The 23218-nt window shown below is 30.6% G+C and overlaps 1 protein-coding gene across 1 annotated transcript; it reads left to right on the top strand.

The window, feature by feature from the left end:
- The first annotated feature begins 18633 nt into the window (after positions 1 to 18633).
- LOC134718536 (uncharacterized) lies at positions 18634 to 20661 on the top strand. The gene is made up of 4 exons (XM_063581135.1): positions 18634 to 18760; positions 18931 to 19061; positions 19628 to 19744; positions 20304 to 20661. Exons 2-4 carry the CDS (start codon positions 18999 to 19001, stop codon positions 20541 to 20543), a joined length of 420 nt encoding a protein of 139 aa, XP_063437205.1. The 5' UTR covers positions 18634 to 18760; positions 18931 to 18998; the 3' UTR covers positions 20544 to 20661.
- The last annotated feature ends 2557 nt before the right edge of the window (positions 20662 to 23218 follow it).

Here is a 23218-nt window from a genome sequence, read left to right as displayed (position 1 = left end):
ATTAGGTGATATCTATTTGGCGTAGCTCTGTACTTATACATCTTGTCGTAATGTCATTGGTATGGTATTTTTTTGAAGTAGTGTCTTTCATTTTTGCTAATGTTCTTTGTTCATATACCCTGTTTGTGTTTCTTTGTAACATCGGACGTGGTTCTGTACTTACGCATCCCGTCATTGTGTTATTGTTCTATTGAAGATTATTGTATTCTTGTCTTTCGTTTTCATTGATGTGCTTTGTCTATATTCTGTGTTTTATTTGTTACATATCGTAAATAGGGAAATTTCGTCATCGGGATATTTTGGTGGTTTTCTCTCGAAAGGCATGTACTTTATATTGGTGTGTGTTATTTTGGTGCTTTGTCCAATTATTATGTTTAAATTTAGATTATGATATGAAGTGCTCCTTTCAATAAACTTTCGTGATACAATTCGATTATCACGGCCCAGGCCATGTGTAAATTTCAAACAAATATATGGCTTCCATGAATTATTTCTAAAATAACAGTATTGAGAAGACTCATTCTTATTTGCCTTTATTTACCCGTTATTGACAAAATATCATTGAAATTCTCAAACTAGAAACACAAAGGTAACTAAATGAAGGAATTTGATATGGATCTATATGCAAATAATTCCGTATGTCGTGGTTCAAAGCTGAAAGAATATATGAAATAAAGCCCTTAACATTTAGAATAACTTTTTTAATTTTACGCCTCGAATTTTTACTTCATACAAATAATTTTCGGGGAGGGGCGATTACTATTGGATGAAATAGATAATCAATCTTATCATATCTGCAAAATTAACTATATTGCTTCCTGCTCCTGTTTATAACCCATATTTGATGTTTTGGTAGTAATACCTTTTGGTATTTATATTAATTACAAATGTTAATGGCAATTTTGAATCCTCAATGCACTTCAATTTTGTACTTGTTTGGCTTCATTACTATTTTGATATAAGCGATGAGTCTCATGTAGACAAAACGCAGGTCTAAATTATAATCCTGGTACCTTTGATAAATATTTACAACACTGGGTCGATGCCACTGCTGGTGGACATTTCGTTCCCGAGTGTATCACCAGCCCAGAAGTCAACACTTCGGTGTTCCTGTTTACAAAACTTTGAAATTTTCGAAAAAAACTAAGGATATTCTTATCCCAGGCATAGATTACCTAAGCCGTATTTAGCACAACTTTTTGAAATTTTGGATCCTCAATGCTCGTCACCTTTATAATTGTTTGGCTTCATAACTATTGTGATATGAGCGTCACTGATGAGTCTTATGTAGACGAAACGCGCGTCTTGTGTACTAAAAGTGCTTGCACATACAACGTTATAAGTGTAAAAGAGGTGCAAAAAATGTCAGAGGGGCAGTCAAACTCATAGATAAAACATAAACTGACAACGCCATGGCTAATAAAGAAAAAGACAAACAGACAAATAATACTACACAAGACACAAAATACAAAACTAAAGACTAAGCAACACGAACCCCACCAAAATCTCGGTGAGCTCCTGAAAAGGTAAACAAAATTTGCTCCATATGTGTCACTCGTCGTGTTGTTTATGTTGTTACAAAACCGGTAAATATTCTAATTCGATAAGACTCATATCTATCTTCTCATGAATCCTAAAGAGGTCGAGAACCGGATCATTAACAGTATAATCATAAACGCTAACACTATACATTTAGCTATAAGACATTTGATATAAATGAGAAAGTTTTGTATGATTGTCATTGAGACAACTATCCTTGTGTGTATGTGTCCTGAAATAAAATGTATACAGGATAACAAATATAATTTACCCTTTTCGGAAGACGGAGATCTTGATACTATGAGTGGAACAACTATCACTAGTGTTAGGACTACACCACATATATAAAAGCAAGAATTGGCCGCTTGTGCTGCTTTGTTCTAATGTATTTGTCTCTGGTAGACACAATATCTTTTTCTGGAGCCATCTAAAATAATAAAGTAAGTAATACAAAAATAAAATAAATATGAAATATACATGATATATCACGTTTTGTATTATCCTGAAATTTCATCAGGATTTTTAAACAATTTTGTAATTGAACTGTATATTATTAGTTGTATTTTTATTTGCTTTAAATATATGAATATATTTTACTTATATAACAACATAACACCACACCAATGTTAAATGTGCTTCTTCCCTCGCAGGGATTCGAACTCATGGGATTGGGATATCGTGATAACACAGCCTGCATGACAACTCGGCTACCTAGACTGATCTTACAATTCAGCGTTTGGTTGCCTATATATAAAGTGCTACCTTTCCATGTCAGGAAAATCGAAAGATGTGACACTGTACAATATATATTAGACAAAATAAAATAATCTAATTTGAAAATATGTGAAGAATTCAAAATCAAATGTTATTTATTTGTCTCAATATCTGCTAATACTCTTTAAGATTAATGTGAAAATAGTTTACTGGTTTTCAATTTTGTAATTATATTGAAAAGAAACATCAAACAAAAAAAATTAGGAAATCAGAATAACTCAAACAAGAGCTAATCCCCTGCTATGCATACATCACCCGTCATTCACAATGTCACAATGAATTAAAAAAAAACTGAAACCACAAAAAAAAATAGTTAGCCTTTTTAGGTACCTCAAATTGCTCAGTAAAAACTGCAATCTAAATCATCCAAACAGATTAATTCAAATTTCACAAGATTAAAGAAAATAGCACTCATATCAATTTAGATATCACCAAAAGTATACGGTCTCATATTTACGAATCAAAATATAATGATTAGAAGCAGCAAACACATGGCATATATACACAAACTTGTGCTAAACCCGAACGATTAAATTTACTGACTCATTAGTCATTAGTTAAATGGTGATATATAATTTAAACAATTATAGAATAATTAAGTTCGGAAATCTGACCACTGAGCACTACAGAGACATGTTAAACATTTACAGTATAAAGTTATCCCTCTTTTTATAGAGGTCTATGCTATAAAACTACATAATTAATCTTCCCTGCAGTCCTAAATTATTTTAATCTGCAATTCAACCCAGTAGTCTGTACTTACGTTATTAAAATGATTTATAACAAACCTTTCAACACTTGGTGAATACCATAAATTATTAGAAACTTAGATTTCAATTACTTCAAGTAAAGATGACCTTAATTGATTATGGCTATTTATATAGGTCCAGTTGTATAGCTCTTCAACTGTTTCTGTTTGTAGACATCATTTGTTTTCCACGATTTGGCTTTCAACGTTCATGATGAAAAAAAAATCTAGAAAAGCACTTCGTACCGACGACATTTTAAATGTATTATTTTATTTTTTTTTATTAGCAAATAGCTTCTTTCTCTGTTTCATAAAAGCTTTCAGCTAAATGCCAGGGAAGAATGATAAAACAGTGATAAAAGATTCAATGGGTGGTTTATCCTGTACAATCTCATTTCATTAAAATTGCACTAAGAAATATATATTTTACTCTATTTATCTTGAAAATAAGGCAACAACCCACTCAATAAAACATTATAAATGTACAACTAAACACGTTGTTTATGATAAATACATGTGGTGCCTATCTATAGTCATGATATATTGTCAGTGTAGTTTAGCATATAGGTGGCTGTGTTCGTAAATTGAACTTTTGAAATTTCTCTAATTTTCAGATTGGTCAATCTATTTCAAATTCAATATTTCACTCGTTTTAAAGTACACATTCAAAGAAAAGCGCTTCGTACGAACAATATTTTTTGACGCGCTGTTGTTTGGGTTTTTTTTCAACCTGAAGCAGGTAGTACGCCGTAAGAATATATAATAGTTCGGGACAAAAAGATATTAGGTTAATACCCAAATCAACTGGGCCTTTTTAAAACTGCAAGGAGAATATTTCTAAAATTATTTAGAGAATCTCTTCGAAATACTTTATTAATAAGCAATACTATTTCTTTGCAGAGTTCATACATCTGGTCTTTTGCGTAATCTAAATGAATTCGAATTTGATCTTATCTACCTTTTCTATTTCTCTATTGAATTTCGCTGGAAAAAACTCATACAGGATTTCTCATAAGTTATAATAAACAAAAATAATTGAGATTGGTATATGGTACGGTAACCTGGTAACGTTTACACACGCTGATTGACTAGACTTAACGTTTTTTTTTCGTTGATTCGGAACATCTGAATAGATAGAGAAAGGAATATGGATACCGCTTTCGGTAAACCCTTACATGTAGAAATTCTGAACCAGAAATTACTTCCATAATGTTTCCACCACAGTTGTTCCCAAATGCCGTTGTCAATTGTTTAAGTTTTTGATCTGGTAACATCTCATGAGCCGTTATGTCCGTCATGCAATAAAAAAGTTATAATTTAAAAACACGTGTAATACATATATATATTAGTGCACTGCCTAATCAAGTGAGAGCAACATTTACCTGTAATCTAAGTAATAAGTGTGCTTACATTATAATTAGGACGTATGATGTAAGTCGATATACACAAAGATATAAATAGATAGCTTACTCTTGCATTTTGATTGTTTATGTCTGTTTGATTTCATATGAGAGGTAAACAACGTGTTTGAATAATAGTATTCACCTGTATAGTTTTTTGTAGATGGAAAAAAAGCAACTGTCTGCCCTTTTTTCACTTTCAATGTTGGTCATTGTTGACATTCTTTTCCTCGCTTGGTCATGCGTAATTCATCCCTGTTTTAGAGGTTCATAGAGTAGATTACCTTTAAACTAATTGTTTTCATATAGTTGAGTGTAATGAATTGTCATAAAGAATACATAGTTATCAAAGGTACAAGAATTATAATTTAGTACGCCAGACGCGCGTTTCGTCTACATAAGACTCATCAGACACGCTCATAACCTACTCCAACGATATACTGACGATTTATTTATTCACAATTTGAAGCAAAGCACTATCAAATCACAAGACTTTACACAGAGGGAATTGATGAAGTGATCAACACTTCATATAATTGCTGTATTATGTCAAGTTTTATTTGTGTATGCTAGTTTTAAAACCATAACGGTAGTAGTTTCTTGTTTACCTAAAACATTATCCCACACAAAAATTACAAAACATCGATATGGGTCTTATTAATTGTAAAAGTATGATACATAAAGGGCGATCTTATAACAGAATAAACAGATATATCTTAAGTACTATAAACTATCAAGAAAATGTCGATTTTTGTATGATCTCTTCCTTGAAATGGCCATGATGGTAAACGCTATAAACTGCGCCCTGTGATAAGAAGAATGTAATCGTAGTGGATTGTTCCAAAATTAAAGTTACTATATAACACACAGGCAATGTGTTTTCGTTGCTTAGTAACCTCTAACGGCGTATGTTGATACCACTGCAAAAAGGTATAAATTGAGTTATATGGTTTCTTTCAGAAAATTAAATGCAATTTAATTATTTTGAAGTAAGTTTTAAAGTGTCCCAATGAAATATTATGCTAAGTTGTGTTTGTGTCTTTTAATCAAGATCATTGAAGCATGTCTATATATTATACAATGTGAAAAGTAATAAGTTTTATTAACTTTCATATTGACATTTCATATGAATTTTAATCCTTTCATTTATAAAAATCCTTAGAGCAGAGCATTTTGAATATCATCCAAGTTCAAATACGTTTTACTTTAAACAAAATACGTCAAGCTTTCTTCTGAAAAGATGCAAAAGTAGTGTTGTATGTTTGATGAGTGTATATATAAAATTGATAAATGATTTAAAAAGACTACTAGTCATATCATTTCCGTTATTAAAAGTGTGAAGAAACATTTAAAAACAACTGTAAGTTTACTAGCTGCAACGTATGATGTGAGTACTATTCTAAATCTACATGCACAGGCATGTGTATGTTACGACTTATCTGTATTTCTATAATAAATGTATATTTTTGTTTCTTTCAATTACGTTACATGTCTTCAATTTGTTAAATACGTTATTTTGATTGTCCCCAAGATAGCATTTGCATTATTCACGTATTTTCTCTTGTATCGGTATCGATGTATCGTATAACACGTATATGAAGAAATGATGAATTAAATCAAGATATTGCATTGTGCATTTGAGATCGGGTCTAAATCATTATCATGTTATCCTCAACAAAGCTGCTAGAAACGTTTACCTCGATCCGTGCAAGTATCCTGATACGAGAATAATGCAAATAATACTCTAATGAAGCATATGCATTTTTCACGTATTTGCTGGTGTATCGACGTATATTATAACACGTTTATGAGGAAAGGATACATTAAGTCATATGTGTCCCGATGATGATATTGTATAATGCATCTTTATGGACATTAAACAATTAACAGTTTTTGACACATTCATAAACATAATGTCGTATCGCAGAGAAAATGTGTTAAGTTGTTCAAGCTTTATGAAAAACACTGACCCTTGCTTACGTCATTTCCGATAGCCCACTAGTCTTTTTCTGTTGGTGTTCAGTAGTTAAGTATATTACTGAAATATGCTAGATATAAGTGAGCATAACTAAACAATATTTACAGATAGTTTATTTTTTCAAGATATGATTCAAATCCCTCAGATATTAACTATACCTTCTAACAGAGCGTCGTTCCGATGACAAAATTGGTTTGCCATTATTATATAATTAGAAAAGTTTGATTCGAGTATATTTGTTTTAAGAAAGTCATTAAAGTAGTCAAGTCATGTTTACTTAAGACACTGTTTTATTCACTAACTTACATCGATATCGATATGTGTCGTCGTCATTGTGTAAGTATAATGTTTGATAGAAGATCGTATGTCATGATTTACAGGTCTATTAAGGGACTATAACAGTATTCGTAAAATTATAGACGGTTCTTTGAAATAACCAAACCAGTTGTTAGACTTTATGTAACATCTTAAAAACTTTATGAGAATAAGACAAACAATGGAAGTACATGTATGGTTAGTTTAATAATATGTGACCAGTAAGCGTATTTAAGTTCTCTTAACATATGATAGAAAACATAATTGATGTGTTAATAATGCATAGTAATCTCCAAGAATGATTTAAATATAACTGCCAAAATTAGTTATGTGCTCTCCTTCAGATATTGAATTTTAAATATTTTATTATAAATTTGGTCTTTTAACAAACATCCGGGATGTATGTCTATTCAATACATGACATGCGAAGCGTAACAATCTAAAGTAGTTTACATAATGACATTTCATATGTTGATTAAAAACGGTATATTCTTTCTTTGATGCACTTTCAATCCATGTATAAATAAAATTCTATAGATCAGAGCATTTTGAATGTTATAAGGTTCTACTAGTTGCTTCAAACCAAAATAAATGTGACACTTCTTCATAAAAACAGTCAAATTAAAGTTCGATATTTGACGATTGTGCTTCAAAGCGACTATTAACCGTTTTCATTGCTTCAAACTAACTTAAATATTTTAGCTGGCATTGCCTTATGAAGTTAGTGATTATTAAATATGTCATGCATAGGTATCTTACGACTTCTTTTGCTTTTTGAAATATATATCTAATGTATCTTTCTAGTACATCTCCAGGTCAATCATTTATTCATATGTTTTTTTTTTATAAACTGACTATCCCAACTTTAGCCAAATAAATCTTGTTTTTTTTTAAACTATCAGACTGGTCCTCATCAAGACAATCTCATTCCTACTGAATCTTAATTAGTTTACATTTTCTGACATCTTCATGGAAAAGGGGTTAAACATAATGTTCGATTGGAGCCATTCCTTTGTTCAGCTTTTCAATTTTTTGTTTAAACACGTATCCTTTTGATTACATGCGGGTAGGCACTTAAGTCTTACTCAATAAATTGAAAGGAAATGTTACAAAGCTATGACGAATATAAAGGGGTTTATATCATAGCTATGACAAAAATGGAGGGGTTAAAATTTCACAGTCACGGTTTTCTTAAAAACTTCCGTTATTAAATTCAAAAATTAATTTGAATATGTAAGTTGACCGTTTACATTTTTTGATATCTGTATAAATATAAGCCTACATGTAGCAGTGATTTTGTGTAAACGTGAGAGGTTTAGCGCTCTAAAACCAGGTTTGATCCACCATTTTTCTACTTTTGTGGTTGTGGACTTTCCGATTGGGTTTTCCTCTGGGTTCAGGATTTTTGTGATTTTACTTTATACCATTTATTGAATACAAAATTTAAACAAAATCTCCAAAACTCATCTGTATGTAAATATTTTTTAGCAAATATTGTTATCACAAACTTATTTAGTATATGAAGTAATTTATTTTGATGTTTTATTTATTCAACAGAAATATTTTTTTGAGTAGTCTAAAATTTAAAAAAAAATGTTAGAATTATATCTTTGTGTTTTTCAGTTTTTAAGGAAGAGCTTTGAACTAAATATGTTGATAAGTTATTAGTCACATTGTTAAACAAAAACAAAACAAAAATGTTTCACTTTGAAAAATCTTGTTTAGACAGTTCAGTTAGAATTTTAAATCAATGCACACAATAATTTTGTCAAATAACTAACCACGAACAGATTTTAGAAATAAAAATAATCAGCTGTAAAAACAAATAGCAATTAGTCAGATTAAAATGTCCAGGGGAAATGATACTATTACATGTATTTGATCTAATTAGCAAAATCTTGCTACCATTAAGACATTATGTATATATTGTTTGTACTAAAAATTATTTTCAATATTGTAACAAGCACATTTTTTATTATTTTTAAAGTAAAAAAACATATAGGTCTTGTTTCCAGATAAGTAATGCCACTCAATATAGATATCCAATAAACTGACATTACTCAACATAACCGACCTAACTCAACGTATTTCATCCTATTGCATTGAAGCATGACGGAGGGGAGAATACATTACATGCATGTTTTGCTCATTAAACACGCATTTTTTTACCGAAATATACTTTATGTAAAAGTCAACCCCAACTATTTTTTTTAATCTTTGATTATTTTGTTATTAAACTTTGAATGATTTTATTGACATAGATGTTATAATGGCATAAGTAAGTTAGCACTTTGTAATCATATACACCCATCATTCACTTGATCCATATTTTAGTTCTTCTCAAATTATGAATTTTTAAAACTACCAAGACAAAATTTAGCATGAAAATATTAAACTAATGAATTCCGAAGCGACAAGGTTGTCTTTTTTTGTTTTTACAAGTTTTAACGTTTAAAGTAGATTCAAACACACCCGAATGTAAAAGATGTACTCGACTATTTTTTCAATATTATTTTCTATATTTTAATTAAAGATAATTTGATGTGGGCAGAAAATCAAATCATTGGTATATTTATCAAATAGTACTTTTTTTCTTATTTACCTATACTCGTGTATGGGACGAGGTTTCTGTAGGGCGGAAACGAAAAAACGCAATATCACAAAGTCGAAAACTCGAAAACGCGAAATATTTTTTCTTTCCGATTTTGCGATTTCGCGTTTTTCCGTTTTCACGATTTCACCTTTTCGAATTCATTTCTTATATTTTAATTCCAAATTCCATTTTGAACCGTATACATGGTAGAAAAACATGACAAAACGTTAATGACGTCACGGTCACATAACTCAATTATGTCTATGGGTTCATAACAAAATAACGTCAGCCAATCAGAAAACGTGTTACATCCAAAATTAAGTTATATGTGTATATTACTAGATTAATTATGATGTCTTTTTGTAGTTGATATTGTATGTATTGAAAAAAATCACAAAAATACTGAACTCAGAGGGAAATCAATACGTAAAGTCCATAATCACATGGCAAAATCAAATTACAAAACGCATCAAAACGAATGGATAAGAACTGTCATATTCCTGACTTGGTACAGGCATTTTCAAATGTAGAAAATGAGATGGATTACACCTGGTTCTATAGCGCTAACCCTCTCTCTTTAATAAAAGTCTCATCAAATTCCGTTATATTTACATGATGAACATTGGTTATAAATTGTAACTGAATACAATACAGAAACAGGTCAGCATTAAGTGTTGCATAGTGAGGCTCCATTGGAATATGAATATAATTTCGACAGCGAAAACGAATATTATCTAGTAATAATTCATATATTGTACATGTTGTTTTTGAATAAACAACTTTCACATACTTTATTAAATAGTCACTGTGTAAAAATAATAAACCCAGATAAAAAAAGGAACAAATTAGACGGAACAAAATGATAGCAACAAAAGATCACCGAGTATACCATATTCATACTAGTTTTCGATATAAGATGAAAGATAAGCTACACTATTTGATTTGCTTTACATAAAACGTTATGACGTTAAATGCTATAATCAACGAAGTGTGATAAAAAGACATAATCGTAGATAATTGTTCCAAAGATTATATAACACACACGCATTGTGTTTTCGTTGCTTAGTAACCTTGAACGGCGTTTTTTTTACCACTGTAAAAGGTATAAATAGAGTTATCTAGCTTCTTTCACACAAATAAACGTAAACTAATTATTTTGAAATAAGTTTAAAAGTGTCCAAATGAAATGTTATGCAGAGTTGTGTTTGTGTCATTAAATCAAGATCCTTGATGCATGTCTATATATTATACGATGCGAAAAATTAAGAAGTTTTATTAAGTTTCATATTGATATTTCATATATTAATTTTAATCCTTTCATTTATTAAAATCTGTAGAGCGAAGCATTTTGAATATTGTCCCGGTTTTAATATGTTTTACTTTAAACAAAATACGTATAGCTTTCTTCTGAAAAGATGCAAAAGTAGTGTTGTATGTTTGATGAGTGTATATATATAAAATTGATAAATGATTTAAAAGGACTACTAAGCATATCATTGCCGTTATTAAAAGTGTGAAGAACACATTTGAAAATAACAACTGTAAGTTTACTAGCTGCAACGTATGATGTGAGTACTATAATTGTAAAATGCAAAGATGTGTTACGACTTATCTGTATTTCTATGATACAATACTATTGTTTCTTTCAAGTACGTCACATATCTTGAATTTTTTAATATTTTATTTTGATTGTCACCAAGAGAGCATTTGCATTATTCACGTATTTTCTGTTGTATCCGTATCGTATAACACGTATATAAAGAAATGAAAAATTAAATCAAGATTGTTACGATGAAGATATGTATTGTGCATTTGATTTAGATTTAGTTTCAGTTGAGGTCGGGTCTAAATCATTATCATGTTATCCTCAACCAATCTGCTGGAAACGTTTACTTTGATCCGTGCAAGTATCCTGATACATGAATAAAGCAATTGCTCTAATTATTAGCACATTAACGAGACGACGGTCTGTCTGAAGGTATAGGAAACGTGAAAATTAATGTATCGACGTATATTACAACACTTGTATGAGAAAGGGATAGTTTGATTCATATTTGTCCCGATGATGATATTGTATATTGTTTGTTTATGGACACTAAATTAATAAACAGCTTTTGACACATTCATAAACATAATGTCGTATCGGAGAGAAAAGGTGTGTAGTTGTTCAAACTGAAAAAAAACACAGACTCTTGCTAACGTCATTTCCGATAGCCCACCAGTCTTTTTCTATTGGTGTTATATCACTGAAGTGTATCACTGAAATGTGTTAGCATTACTAAAGAATACCGCTCAATCATCATATTGATCATTTTCAGAAAGTTTATTTTTTCAAGATATGATTAAAAACCCTTAAATGTTAACTATACCTTCAAACCGAGCGTCATTGCGATGACAAAACTGGTTTGCCATTATTAAATAATTCGAAAAGTATGATTCTAGTATCTTCGTTTTAAGAAGGTCATTAACGTAGTCAAGTCATATTTACTTAAGACACTGTTTTATTCACTTACTTTCATAGATATCGATATTTCTCGTCGTCATTGTGTAAGTATAATGTTTGATAGAAGATCGTATGTCATGATTTACAGGTCTGTTAAGGGACTTTAACAATATTCATAAAATTGTAGACGGTTCCTTGATATAAACATACCATGCCAATTTTTAGAATTTTATGTAACATCATCATCACGTTATATTATATGGGACCAGTAAGCGTATTTAATTTCTCTAAACATATGATAGAACACATAATTGATGTGTTATTAATGCATAGTAATCTTCAACAAAAATTTATATATAACTACAAACATTTGATATGTGCTCTCTTTCAGATTTTGAATTTTAAATATTTTATTATATATTTGGTCTTTTAACAAACATCCATGATGTATTTCTATTCAATACATGGCATGCGACGCGTAACAATCTAAGGCAGTTAAACTTCATATTTTGATATGATACTGTAGTCTTTCTTTGATGCACTTTCAATCAATGTCATAATACCATTCTATATATATAATTTTAGGCCAGGTGAGCTTTTCTCATCACTTTGCGTCCGTCGTCGTCGTCGTCGTCATCATCATCGTCGTCTGTCGTCGTTGACAATTTTTCAAACATCTTCTCCTCTGAAACTACTGAATGGATTTGAATGAAACTTAGCATGATTGTTCCTTAGATTACCACCTTACCACCATTGATTTTTTTCCTATTAGTCTTTGTTGAATTTGCACTTTTCAAAAAATTGTGCAAAATTTATCTTTGTTTCAAAAAGAGAAATACTGGGCATGAGTAAAGTTTTATCCTGTCCAGTTCTTTAGAAAAAGTTTCACATAACATCTCATTGCATATCAAATTTCTCCCCTTACTATATCTGTGTTAATAATAATAATGGTGTTTTGAAATACCCAAGACATGTTTATGACACTGACATAGTTTTACTGCAATAAAATGAAGGATTAATTAACTACAACTGTTAAATTCAAGGGAATATTTTTTTAGACCTACTTTCGTATAAAAACGGATGTGACGTACCATGATTTGGTGGTATTACACCTTTACTTAAAATAGAAAATAGGGGTCAAATGCAGTTTTTGGCTAATATCTCAAAAACGAAAGCATTTAGAGCAAATCTGACACGGACTACAAATGTTTATTTGGTCAATATCTATCAGCCCTAAAATTTTCAGATGAATCAAACAAACCATTGTTGGGTTGCTGCCACTTAAATGGTAATTTTAAGGAAATTTTCCAGTTTTTGGTCATTATCTTGAATATTATTATAGATACAGATAAACTGTAAACAGCAAAAATGATCAGCAAAGTAAGATCTACAAATAAGTTCATATGACCAAAATTGTCAATTGACCCCTTAAGGGGTTATTGTCCTTTAATGACATTTTTTCTTGTATGGCTTATATCTCAAAAACGAAAGCATTTAGAGCAAATCTGACAATATTTCACGATTTGTTCATCATATACAAAAAAATTCTCCTCTAAAACTACTCAAGCAAATTTAACCAAACTTCAAATGAATGATCAGTAGGGTGTATAACATAAAGTTTGTGTTTTATTTTCTATTTCGTCAAAAAACATGGCCGTCATGGCTAAAAATAAAAGACAGGGTAAAATGCAGTTTTTGGCTTATATCTCAAAAACTCCAGCATTTAGAGCAAATAAGACAAGAAGTTAAAGTATTTATTAGGTCAAGGTCTACCTGTCCTGAAATTTTCAGCCCAATTTGGTAACTGGTTTTTCAGGTATAATGCCCCTGAATTGATGATTTTAAAGAAATTTTGCAGTTTTTGATTATTATCTTGAATATTATTATAGTTACAGATAAACTGTTTATAGCAAAAATGTTAAGCAAAGTAAGATCTACAAATAAGTCAATTTGACCAAAATTGTCAATTGACTCCTTAAGGAGTTATTGCCCTTTAAAGATTTTTTTCACAATTTGTTCATCATGTTGACTTACTTTTAAAAATCTTCTCCTTTCAAACTGCTATATCAATTTCAGCCAAACTGAGGCTAAATGAGTTTCAGAGTATCTAGTATAAATTTTATATTTCATTTCCTTGTATGTCAAGAAACATAGCTTCTATGGCTAAAACAAAACAAAGGAGAAAATGATTTTTTTTTTTTACTTTTGAAGAAAATAGGACGATTCAAAAAACATTTAAATAAATCGAAAAGCTAAAATAATCATTGATGAGAGATTTAACCAAAACAATTAAGATGAGCGATTCAGGCTCTTGAGAGCCTCTTGTTTGTTTTTTGTTGCTATTTTTTGTGACATTAAACTTATTTAAATATTATATATACATATAAAAAGTATAGCAAAACCAAACTGAAATTCCAATTAAAAAGACAATCTTTTTTTTATTACAATTATTGCATTCATTTACTTTAATTGTATCATTACATGATTCAACAACAACAAGAACACATACATCTTCCTATATCTATATCACACCACATCTTCCTATATCTATGCGAACCTGCGTTGATCTTCACTTCAATATATTGGTAGAATAAGCAGTCAATCATTTCCCGTAGAATTTCGCATTTTCTTTTTACATAAAGGTTAATGACTACAAATAGATATAATCCACCGAACATATATACAGACAATATATTCTGTATTAAACAAAATAATATAAAGATAAAGGTAGGTCCACTTGAACGTACGAGATCCATGTTGTATAATGAAAATAAGCTGAGTAATATACAGTACGGAAGAAATAAACGTTTCGTTAACTTTGCAACATGCTTGTGAATATAAACAATACACAAATACTCACTCTTTACAGGTTTTAATGTTGTTAGAGCTATTTAAAAAGTCTAAAATGAAAATAACAAATCAACAATATAGAATACCTGACATTAAAACGACATATGCTTTCTTATGAGCATATGCTGCAGTAACATGAGATCAGTTATCATTATTATTACACGTTTTATAGTCACATAAACTGTTAACTGCTCATCATTGACATACGGTGATAAATAAAAAACAGGGATTCAGGGATTAGTGATATGTGCTTGAAATGAAAAATGCAACAATATGTATTACAGTGACTGTGAACTTTTACATACAAAAACATCTATCATTCAGTGTAAATAATTGAATAGTTAATGTTTATAATTATAAATTTTGCATTCACTGCTAAATGTGAAATGCACACAATCGAATAAATACATTTTAGTTTTAAATTGTTAAATCGGTGATTGACTTCTTCATTTATTTCGGGGTGAAACATGTGATTGTGGACATTTATTTGTTTTTCTTTGCCACTTAATCGATCTGTGTCGAACTATTAAATACGTTGTGATTAAGTTTAAAAGAGAACATTGAGTGTACACCAGTGTATTTACGTAGTGAGCTTAAGAATGTTAATGTATAATTTGTAAGAAAAACTTCATATATTGCATACACAGCATACGTGCAAGGTAATTTGTGTTTAAAGTCTACTTCATTTATATTAACCCGCACTAACTTGTGGGTAATCAAACTGTATAACTCCGCCACAGTTTATATCAGAGATAACTTTCGGGTAAGAACATGTTATTATATATATTTAGACCCTTCTACAACGAAATTTGTTTGACATGCACACGTATAAAAATTGCGGTGTTTATCCAACGCAATCATAGGTTTGAACGTAGTTTTCAATTTAGACTCGTATATATATATAATGTGTTATTGCTTTTATTTGATACGGTTTAATGTATATGAAAATATAAACTTGTGCTTTAATGTACGTTCTGGATTTTAAAAGATCGTTGGCTATGTTGTTCTTGCCAATCAATTATACAAAAAAGTCGTTACTATACATTACTTTAAACCTTTACTTATTATCTAGTACATATATACACAAAGAGGGTTGTGAAAGTTTGGTTTTACTTTCTGTATCAACTGCGGAAATTTGGATTAGAGTCATAATATCACAATACTTAAAACAAATTCAATTAAAGGTTACCTGTCAAACACATTTTGTAATTCCTGACCAACATCTTGATAATTTATAGACCGATATGATTTTGATGCAATATCTGTGGATAGGGGATAGTTCAAAACCTGACTTTATTGAGAGAAAATAAAGCTACAATATTTCAATGAAACCAAACATTTCCAAAACAGCATACAAAAGGTAACACAATATCAAAAAGTAATTAACAAAAAACAACTTTCAAGGATATTGCAAAACTGAGAATTCAAACTTGTTGTATAGCTAGTTTCTTTGGCAGTCGCATATATTTCAATCATATTGACAACAATGTCTGAACGAAACAAAAAAACAACGGATTTGTTCTCTCTTAACTAATTTTTGACAATTGCACTGCCGTGTGCTTTTAATTTAATCATCCATTTGAAAGTCATTGGGACTTAATTATGATTTTCTTTGTGTCAAAATGGTTCGAATATGTGTTGTATGGTCTGCTTCTCTTTTACGTTTCTTTGTTGATATGATGAATGTAACATAAACAATTGCATACATTGAATAAAGCCAGTAGAGTGTGCCAAATGAAAAATTATATTAAGAATCTAAACTGCTTGTTAGGGAAGAGAAAATAATGAAAATTTGCGGTCTGGTAGTATAGTTATACTACATATTTTGTTACAAAATTTTCATTAAAGAAATTATGTATTTTCAAAAATCTATCATTTAAGAATGACAGTTGACAGCCAACTTGTTGTCCTATTTGTTGTGATTAGTACTGGATTAGGAAATGCATCATGTCCGTCGATGTGTTCCTGTTCTATCCAATCATCCCGCAATTATGTTGTCTGCAATTCAAGATCTTTGGGAATTATACCAGAGCTTTCTAACGATACGTATTCCATGTAAGTATACAATTTGATTATGTTTGTATAATTTAAAAAAAATGAAAAATCCCTGTCTGTCAATGATAGCAGGTTTATGATTGTTAACACAACATTGTGTATTTACTATACAAATTGAAAAATCTAAAGAATAACATGGCTCTAGCTAAATCAGCGAACACATTATATCAACAATAAAATGTCGTTTATATGTGTTGTTATCGATATATTTATTTGATATATTTATCATATTGTTTTTAAATTTCCAGCAATGGATGTTTCATCATTTGTCCATGTAAATGTAAAACTAATTATTTTTTGTTATATAATATGTAATATAATACACATGTAGTTATCCTTATTGAATTGTAAACAACAACATGAACACAATAACTTTATTATAATTTTCTGCAATATATAAGAATACCTCCAGAAGTTAATTTAGCATATATATATATATATATATATGTAGGACTCTAAAGTGCAATGGGGACGCTAAAGTGCGATGGTCACGCTAAAGTGCGATGGTCTACGCTAAAGTGCGATGGTAAGATACGCTAAAGTACGATGGTATGTCATATAAAGTAGGACACGCTAAAGTCCGATGCCTCAATACGCTAAAGTGCGTTTTTTCCGCGAAAGTGCATTTGTTCGCGAAAGTATTTACGTTCGGAACGTTAACTATTATTATGACGTTATAAGCCGTTTATACAAACAAACAAAAATGGAAGTGCCGCTGCCGTTAAACCTAAATATGTGTCCAAATGAAGGATTTATTCTTGACAAAAAAAGAAAGAAAAGAGAAACAAATGATCCGAATCCGAAACACTTTTGGTCGGTTTTAGAAGAGGTAAATTTAATTTGTAAAAAGAAATTTGATGAAAACAGCTGGGGTGCTAAAACAATAAAAGAGCAACTAAATAAGAAAATATTTGGCCAACTTTCTTTATGATGATGATACCTGTGCATTGTACTACAGAAGAACTAAGATTGGAGACAATCACAGAAGAGTTTTATCAAAAGAACAAATGATAGCTGAAATTAATGCCAACCATAAAATTGATCACCGTAAAAGTGACGCGGTGTACGAAACACTTAGAAAGACCTATTTTCCCGTAGTTCGGGAAAATACAAGATTACTGTTCAAGCAACATATAAAATGTTCCCAATACCTAGCAGCTGTTGATCTACCAAAAACACAAATAACCAGAAGACCTATACCGGCTACCTATTCAAATAGTAGGTGGCAAATGGATCTGAAGAAAATGCCCCCATGCAAAGGTTATAATTACATATGCAACATAGTTGACTGTTACAGCCTCTTTGCCTTTAGTGGACATCTTAAACAGAAGACGGCAAAAGAAGTGTCGGAATTGCTTCTGAAATTCATCTACATATTTGGCCCACCTCGGATTCTCCAGACTGATAACGGCAAATAATTTAATAATGCTGATCTTTGTGCAGTAATTGATGAGTTTAAGACAAGAAAAATTAACGGTCGTCCGTACCATCCCCAATCACAAGGTTAGTCATAAAAAACTTTATTGTACTGCATTAATAAATGATAATTTAGTTTCACTTATTTATTTAAAAAATAAATACAAATACAATTATATTTTGCCTTTACATTTCATTTACAGGACTGGTGTACTTCTTTTTAAAAACAGGCCGTTCTTAAAATAATTTTAATACCTTTTACGTAAACAAACGACAAGTAAAAAATTACTAATTTACAAAATCATTAGCTCTAAATATATAATTACTAAATTATGTAATCTTAAATTATTTAAATCTAAATTGTTGCCTCTAATGTTTCAAAGAAATCGACATTTGAACAAGCACAAATAAAGCAAAAAAATATATGTCTACCCTTTATTTGTACAATACTCAGCTGATTGCTGGATAAAAAAAAATATGTACATTGTTGGAAAATATAACATTTGTGTGGAGTCGCTGATAATTTGATTACAATATACATCTTTGTCAATAATTATAAGAGTGTTGTTGTTTTTTTACATTTTAGGCAATATCTGCAAATGCAACTATAACTAGTAATGAGTCCGTAAATGGCGTAGAAAATGTTGAGGTTAGTACTATTATACTAATATGTTTACATTTAGGATCATTTAGTATTTTGATAACATTTTACGTTTTTATTTAAAAAAAAAGTTCAATTGTCCAAAACATTTTGTAAATATCATTATACTTTTAAAATGAATACCCAATTTTAATATTAAAATATTTTTGTCATTGTAGGTCAATAATACTGTACAGACTTACAATAGATTGAACGAAATGTGATACCATCACAACAGCAACTCCAAATGTCTCAACCACTGCAAGATATCACAAATTCTCAAATGATGCGCAAAACAAGTTTACATCAAGTACGTAAATTTTATCACTAAAAAGTAGTTTATAAAAATATTGCCTTAACACTATCAACTTCAATGGTATTTTTAAACATAATGTACTTTTATTTTATTGCATGGTAATAGTTGCGGCTTTATGAGTAAAACTCTTTATACAAATGTAAATCCGTAGTTATTTCTGCGTACTAAACGTTATATAGATGTCATCTCTGTTATTTTGTTTATCATCATATACATGTTCATGTATCTGAAAATGCACTAACATTACTGAACTATTATATTTTTGTTTTAAAAAGTGAAAATATAAAAATAAGAAGATGTAGTTTAATATTCATCATGTTATGACAACTGTCTAACAGAGACTAACTGATCAAAGAAGTTTACAAATATTTGTCACTGTACGGCCGTTGAAAAAAAGCAAAACTTATACATATTGATTAGCTATGTATAACTGAATGTCTTTAAATAACAAATTTATGTAAACAAAAACGAAAACACCAACGGCCTATTTTGTGTACAAATTTGAAAATTTTCAACACTTTTAAGTTAGTTTTTTTAAACCTTTTCTTATTTGCTTTCAGTCAGAAGTTAGCCCATATTATAAAGACTTGTATGCAAGAAAATTTATACAACGTACTGATTCTGGTATAGCAGGCCTGAAACGCCGTCATTTGGAAACAGAAATTTATATGTCTCAGGTAAGCATCTTAACTAACGTGTAACTCTATAGAATAAAAGGTGATTAAACAAATTGTAATCTAGTATTTGTTTGTTACGCACATTTGTGAACGTACTTTTAAATGTTATAGTAAAATTATTTAAATTTTTAAACTAAAAAAATAAGAAAAATAATGTTTTTTTATCATGTTTATTAAGGACTTTGCTTAATTCATAATCACGTCTTGAACTCTTTAAAGGAGTAGGCCCAGTAAGACCCCTTTTTGGCATATTTGGTAGATTTTTCATATTTGAGCTTGAATCGGGTCGTTTTAAATAACAAAATTAGTTAAAATCTTTCACATGTTTCACATAAACTTATTGATTCAAATGAATTAGACACTTCTAAAGTGTTTACGGCGTAAAGCAACCAACAATCAATCAATCACTTAAGTGTTTAAAAAGTGGTCAAAATCTTTCGTAAGATGAACCTGAAATTTGAGGCCAAAATCGGTTCTTACCGGACCTACTCCTTTGTTACATTTGTTACTTTCATTACTTGGTTTGATTTTATTGTAACTTTATTTTTACGCTTTTTAGAATCGTGAAGAATGGGACAGTAGCTTGTATCCGGAAGAGTTGTTCCCTAAAAAAGTATCCAAACTTACAGAAATGCAAACTTTTCATCCCGCAGTTAATGCAGTTAAAGACTTCAAACCAAATTCAGCTTTGTCCGCGGGTACAAACGTTTTTCTGTCCGGCTATTGGAAGAAAGGACTTGTTATGAATATTGAAAATGATGACAGTAAAGGGAAGGTGTATACCATAAAAGGAGCTTGAAAATGGCAAAATTCACCAAGTTTCAAAATATTTGATTCGTCCGAATTTGATTTAGATATTTATTTTATGAATTCCATGTCATTTTAAAAGTTGTGCCAAATAAAGTCTACTTTTCACTTTGAAATTAATTAATTATATTTTATTAAATAGAGTTAATAAAAGGATTGATATGAGTGCCAATGAGATAACTTTACATCAAAGTCACAGGTTTAAATGTAAAAGTACATTTGTTTAATATATTGATTTTCGCCAACAAGACAGTAACTTATCAACACAACTTGTAACATCATATTTTGATTGAAAATGAGACAATTACGGGAAATAAATAAAAACTCGACATCCAACCAGTAACAAAAAACCTACAGGTGCTGTATTATAAAATGAATGCCAATGAGACAATATGGCTCTTTACAAAATAAAATATGTTTTTTATTAACTATAGGTTACCGTATAAATAACCCTGCAAAAAGTAATCTTATACAACCGAGAGTTATCAACAACCAGCGGATAATAATTGAAACAGTCTTATTTAAATACATAACAAAAACTTGTAAACAAAACAACTATTCACCAAAGACCAAATATTTTTGCTGTATGCAAATGTTTTTTTAATAACCTTCAACATGGAGCACATTGAACCAGGCTATTTAGAAACACAATGAATAGTGTAAAACAGTTTGAAAGAGAAAACCAACGGCATAATTTACAAATAATACAACAACAAAAAAAATGACTTTCAAAAACACTAAAAATAACCATTGCATTAACCCAATTTCCGTTACATACTTGATTGTAACCGGTGCAAGTGTGCTACCATAAAACTTTTTCATACCATCGCACTTTAGCGTGTTATACCATCGTACTTTAGCGTGACAACCACCATCGCACTTTAGCGTATCATGCCATCGCACTTTAGCGTGTCATACACAATTGCACTTTACCTTGTCATAGACCATCGCACTTTAGCGTGTCATGCCATCGCACTTTAGCGTGTCATCTTTTTACACTTAAAAACAAACAACAATCGCACTTTAGCGACTTACACCATCGCACTTTAGCGTAGACCATCGCACTTTAGCGTGACCATCGCACTTTAGAGTACCATCGTACTTTAGAGTCTTACATATATATATATATATATACAACTCGTCTAAACATCAACCCAACAATGTTAGATCTGTAAATTTGCTTTCATCATTGATGGCGATCCGATGGATACATCTGTTGTAGGGTTGTCACTGACTCAGACGAACTTATATATATATATTTAAAATTACATTGTTAGGCAATCTATATATATATATTAGACTCGTTTATATTTTTTGTTTGGGCATGTATCATATTTTCCCTCCGGTTTATATGATCCGTTCATCCTATATATTGACTCTTAAAATTCAAGAGTTAATCTAAAAATGAGGGTACTTTCTCTAAAAATGAGGGTACTTTTTATATGGCCTTCCAAATACCGTTTCGATCCCTAACATCACTGAAGAGACATTTATTGTCGAAATCCGGATATGGTGTACTAAAGAAATATTGACACCGAATGTTTGTGGCACAACATCCTGTCCACACGTTAACATTTTTTTTTTCTTTCTGCTATCTAATTGTTAGTAGATGACTATCTACGTAGCACTACATAGCTGCTATGATAATGAACGCAACCCTTGGTCGCTGCTATCAATATCTATGTAACAGGTAGGCTGAATACACGTTCAATAGTCATACATCTACGTAGCACTACCAGTCCTTAAGCAACCCATAAATATCAGCTGCATTTGTCACATGAAAGCAGTACACAGCAAGTATTACTACATTGGTATCAACAATAGCAATAATTCTCTTCCCGAAAATGTGTTCATCCATCAGTTTTTTTTTTTGACAGAATGAACGAGCTCTATTTTCTTTTTATTTACTTGCGGTAAGCTGAATCAGTTTCGTGGTTAGCATGTTTGCCAGACAACGTCAATCTTAATATTGTCCACAAAATTTACATCTGGTCAATGGTTCTAATGACTTCGTATTAAAGTAAATCAGACTGAATGCTGGCGGAGGGATGTGATTTTCCTGTTTAAAGAACTCGATCCAAGTTTCTCTTTAATAAACTGTTAATACTGGTACTGTCCAATAATTTCTATTCAACGAATGACGAATAGTACCAACAACTGCTGAGGGAGCTATACATTTAAGTGGTATACAGAACAAGCAGTTCGTTGCTGTCTTCAAGAAGCTACCACAGAAGCTACATCATGGATAAACGACATTTGAGCACTTAGTTTCTGTTCATGGTCAGTTGTGTCCTCTTCATCAATAAATCGATATATGACTGTCCCTCTGGTATCTTTAGCCACCCTTCTTCACCTCTTTGGCAAGTCTTGCCATTTCTTGTCAAGCTATCATCCATATTCTGTTAACAGTGCCTCCATCTGACTTAACAATATGGACTATTTTTGCACAGGTGCATATGTAAGGGGTTTCTTTAGATGCATGGTGATGTATCTTTGGAGAGCTAACATTAAGGATTCCTTTGTAGCTGTTGAATATTAACATATAACCAATCGTTCTTGTTTCCTGCTAACAAGAGTCGGTTGTTATATATTGTCCATTCAAAAGCATACTAACAAGAGTTACGAGAAATCATGGAACAGAAATCTCCCGACACTGCACTAGAAACC

This window comes from Mytilus trossulus, chromosome 5 (assembly GCF_036588685.1).
Source record: "Mytilus trossulus isolate FHL-02 chromosome 5, PNRI_Mtr1.1.1.hap1, whole genome shotgun sequence".
Classification (NCBI taxonomy): domain Eukaryota; kingdom Metazoa; phylum Mollusca; class Bivalvia; order Mytilida; family Mytilidae; genus Mytilus; species Mytilus trossulus.
This window is presented reverse-complemented; position numbering and strand designations above follow the sequence as displayed.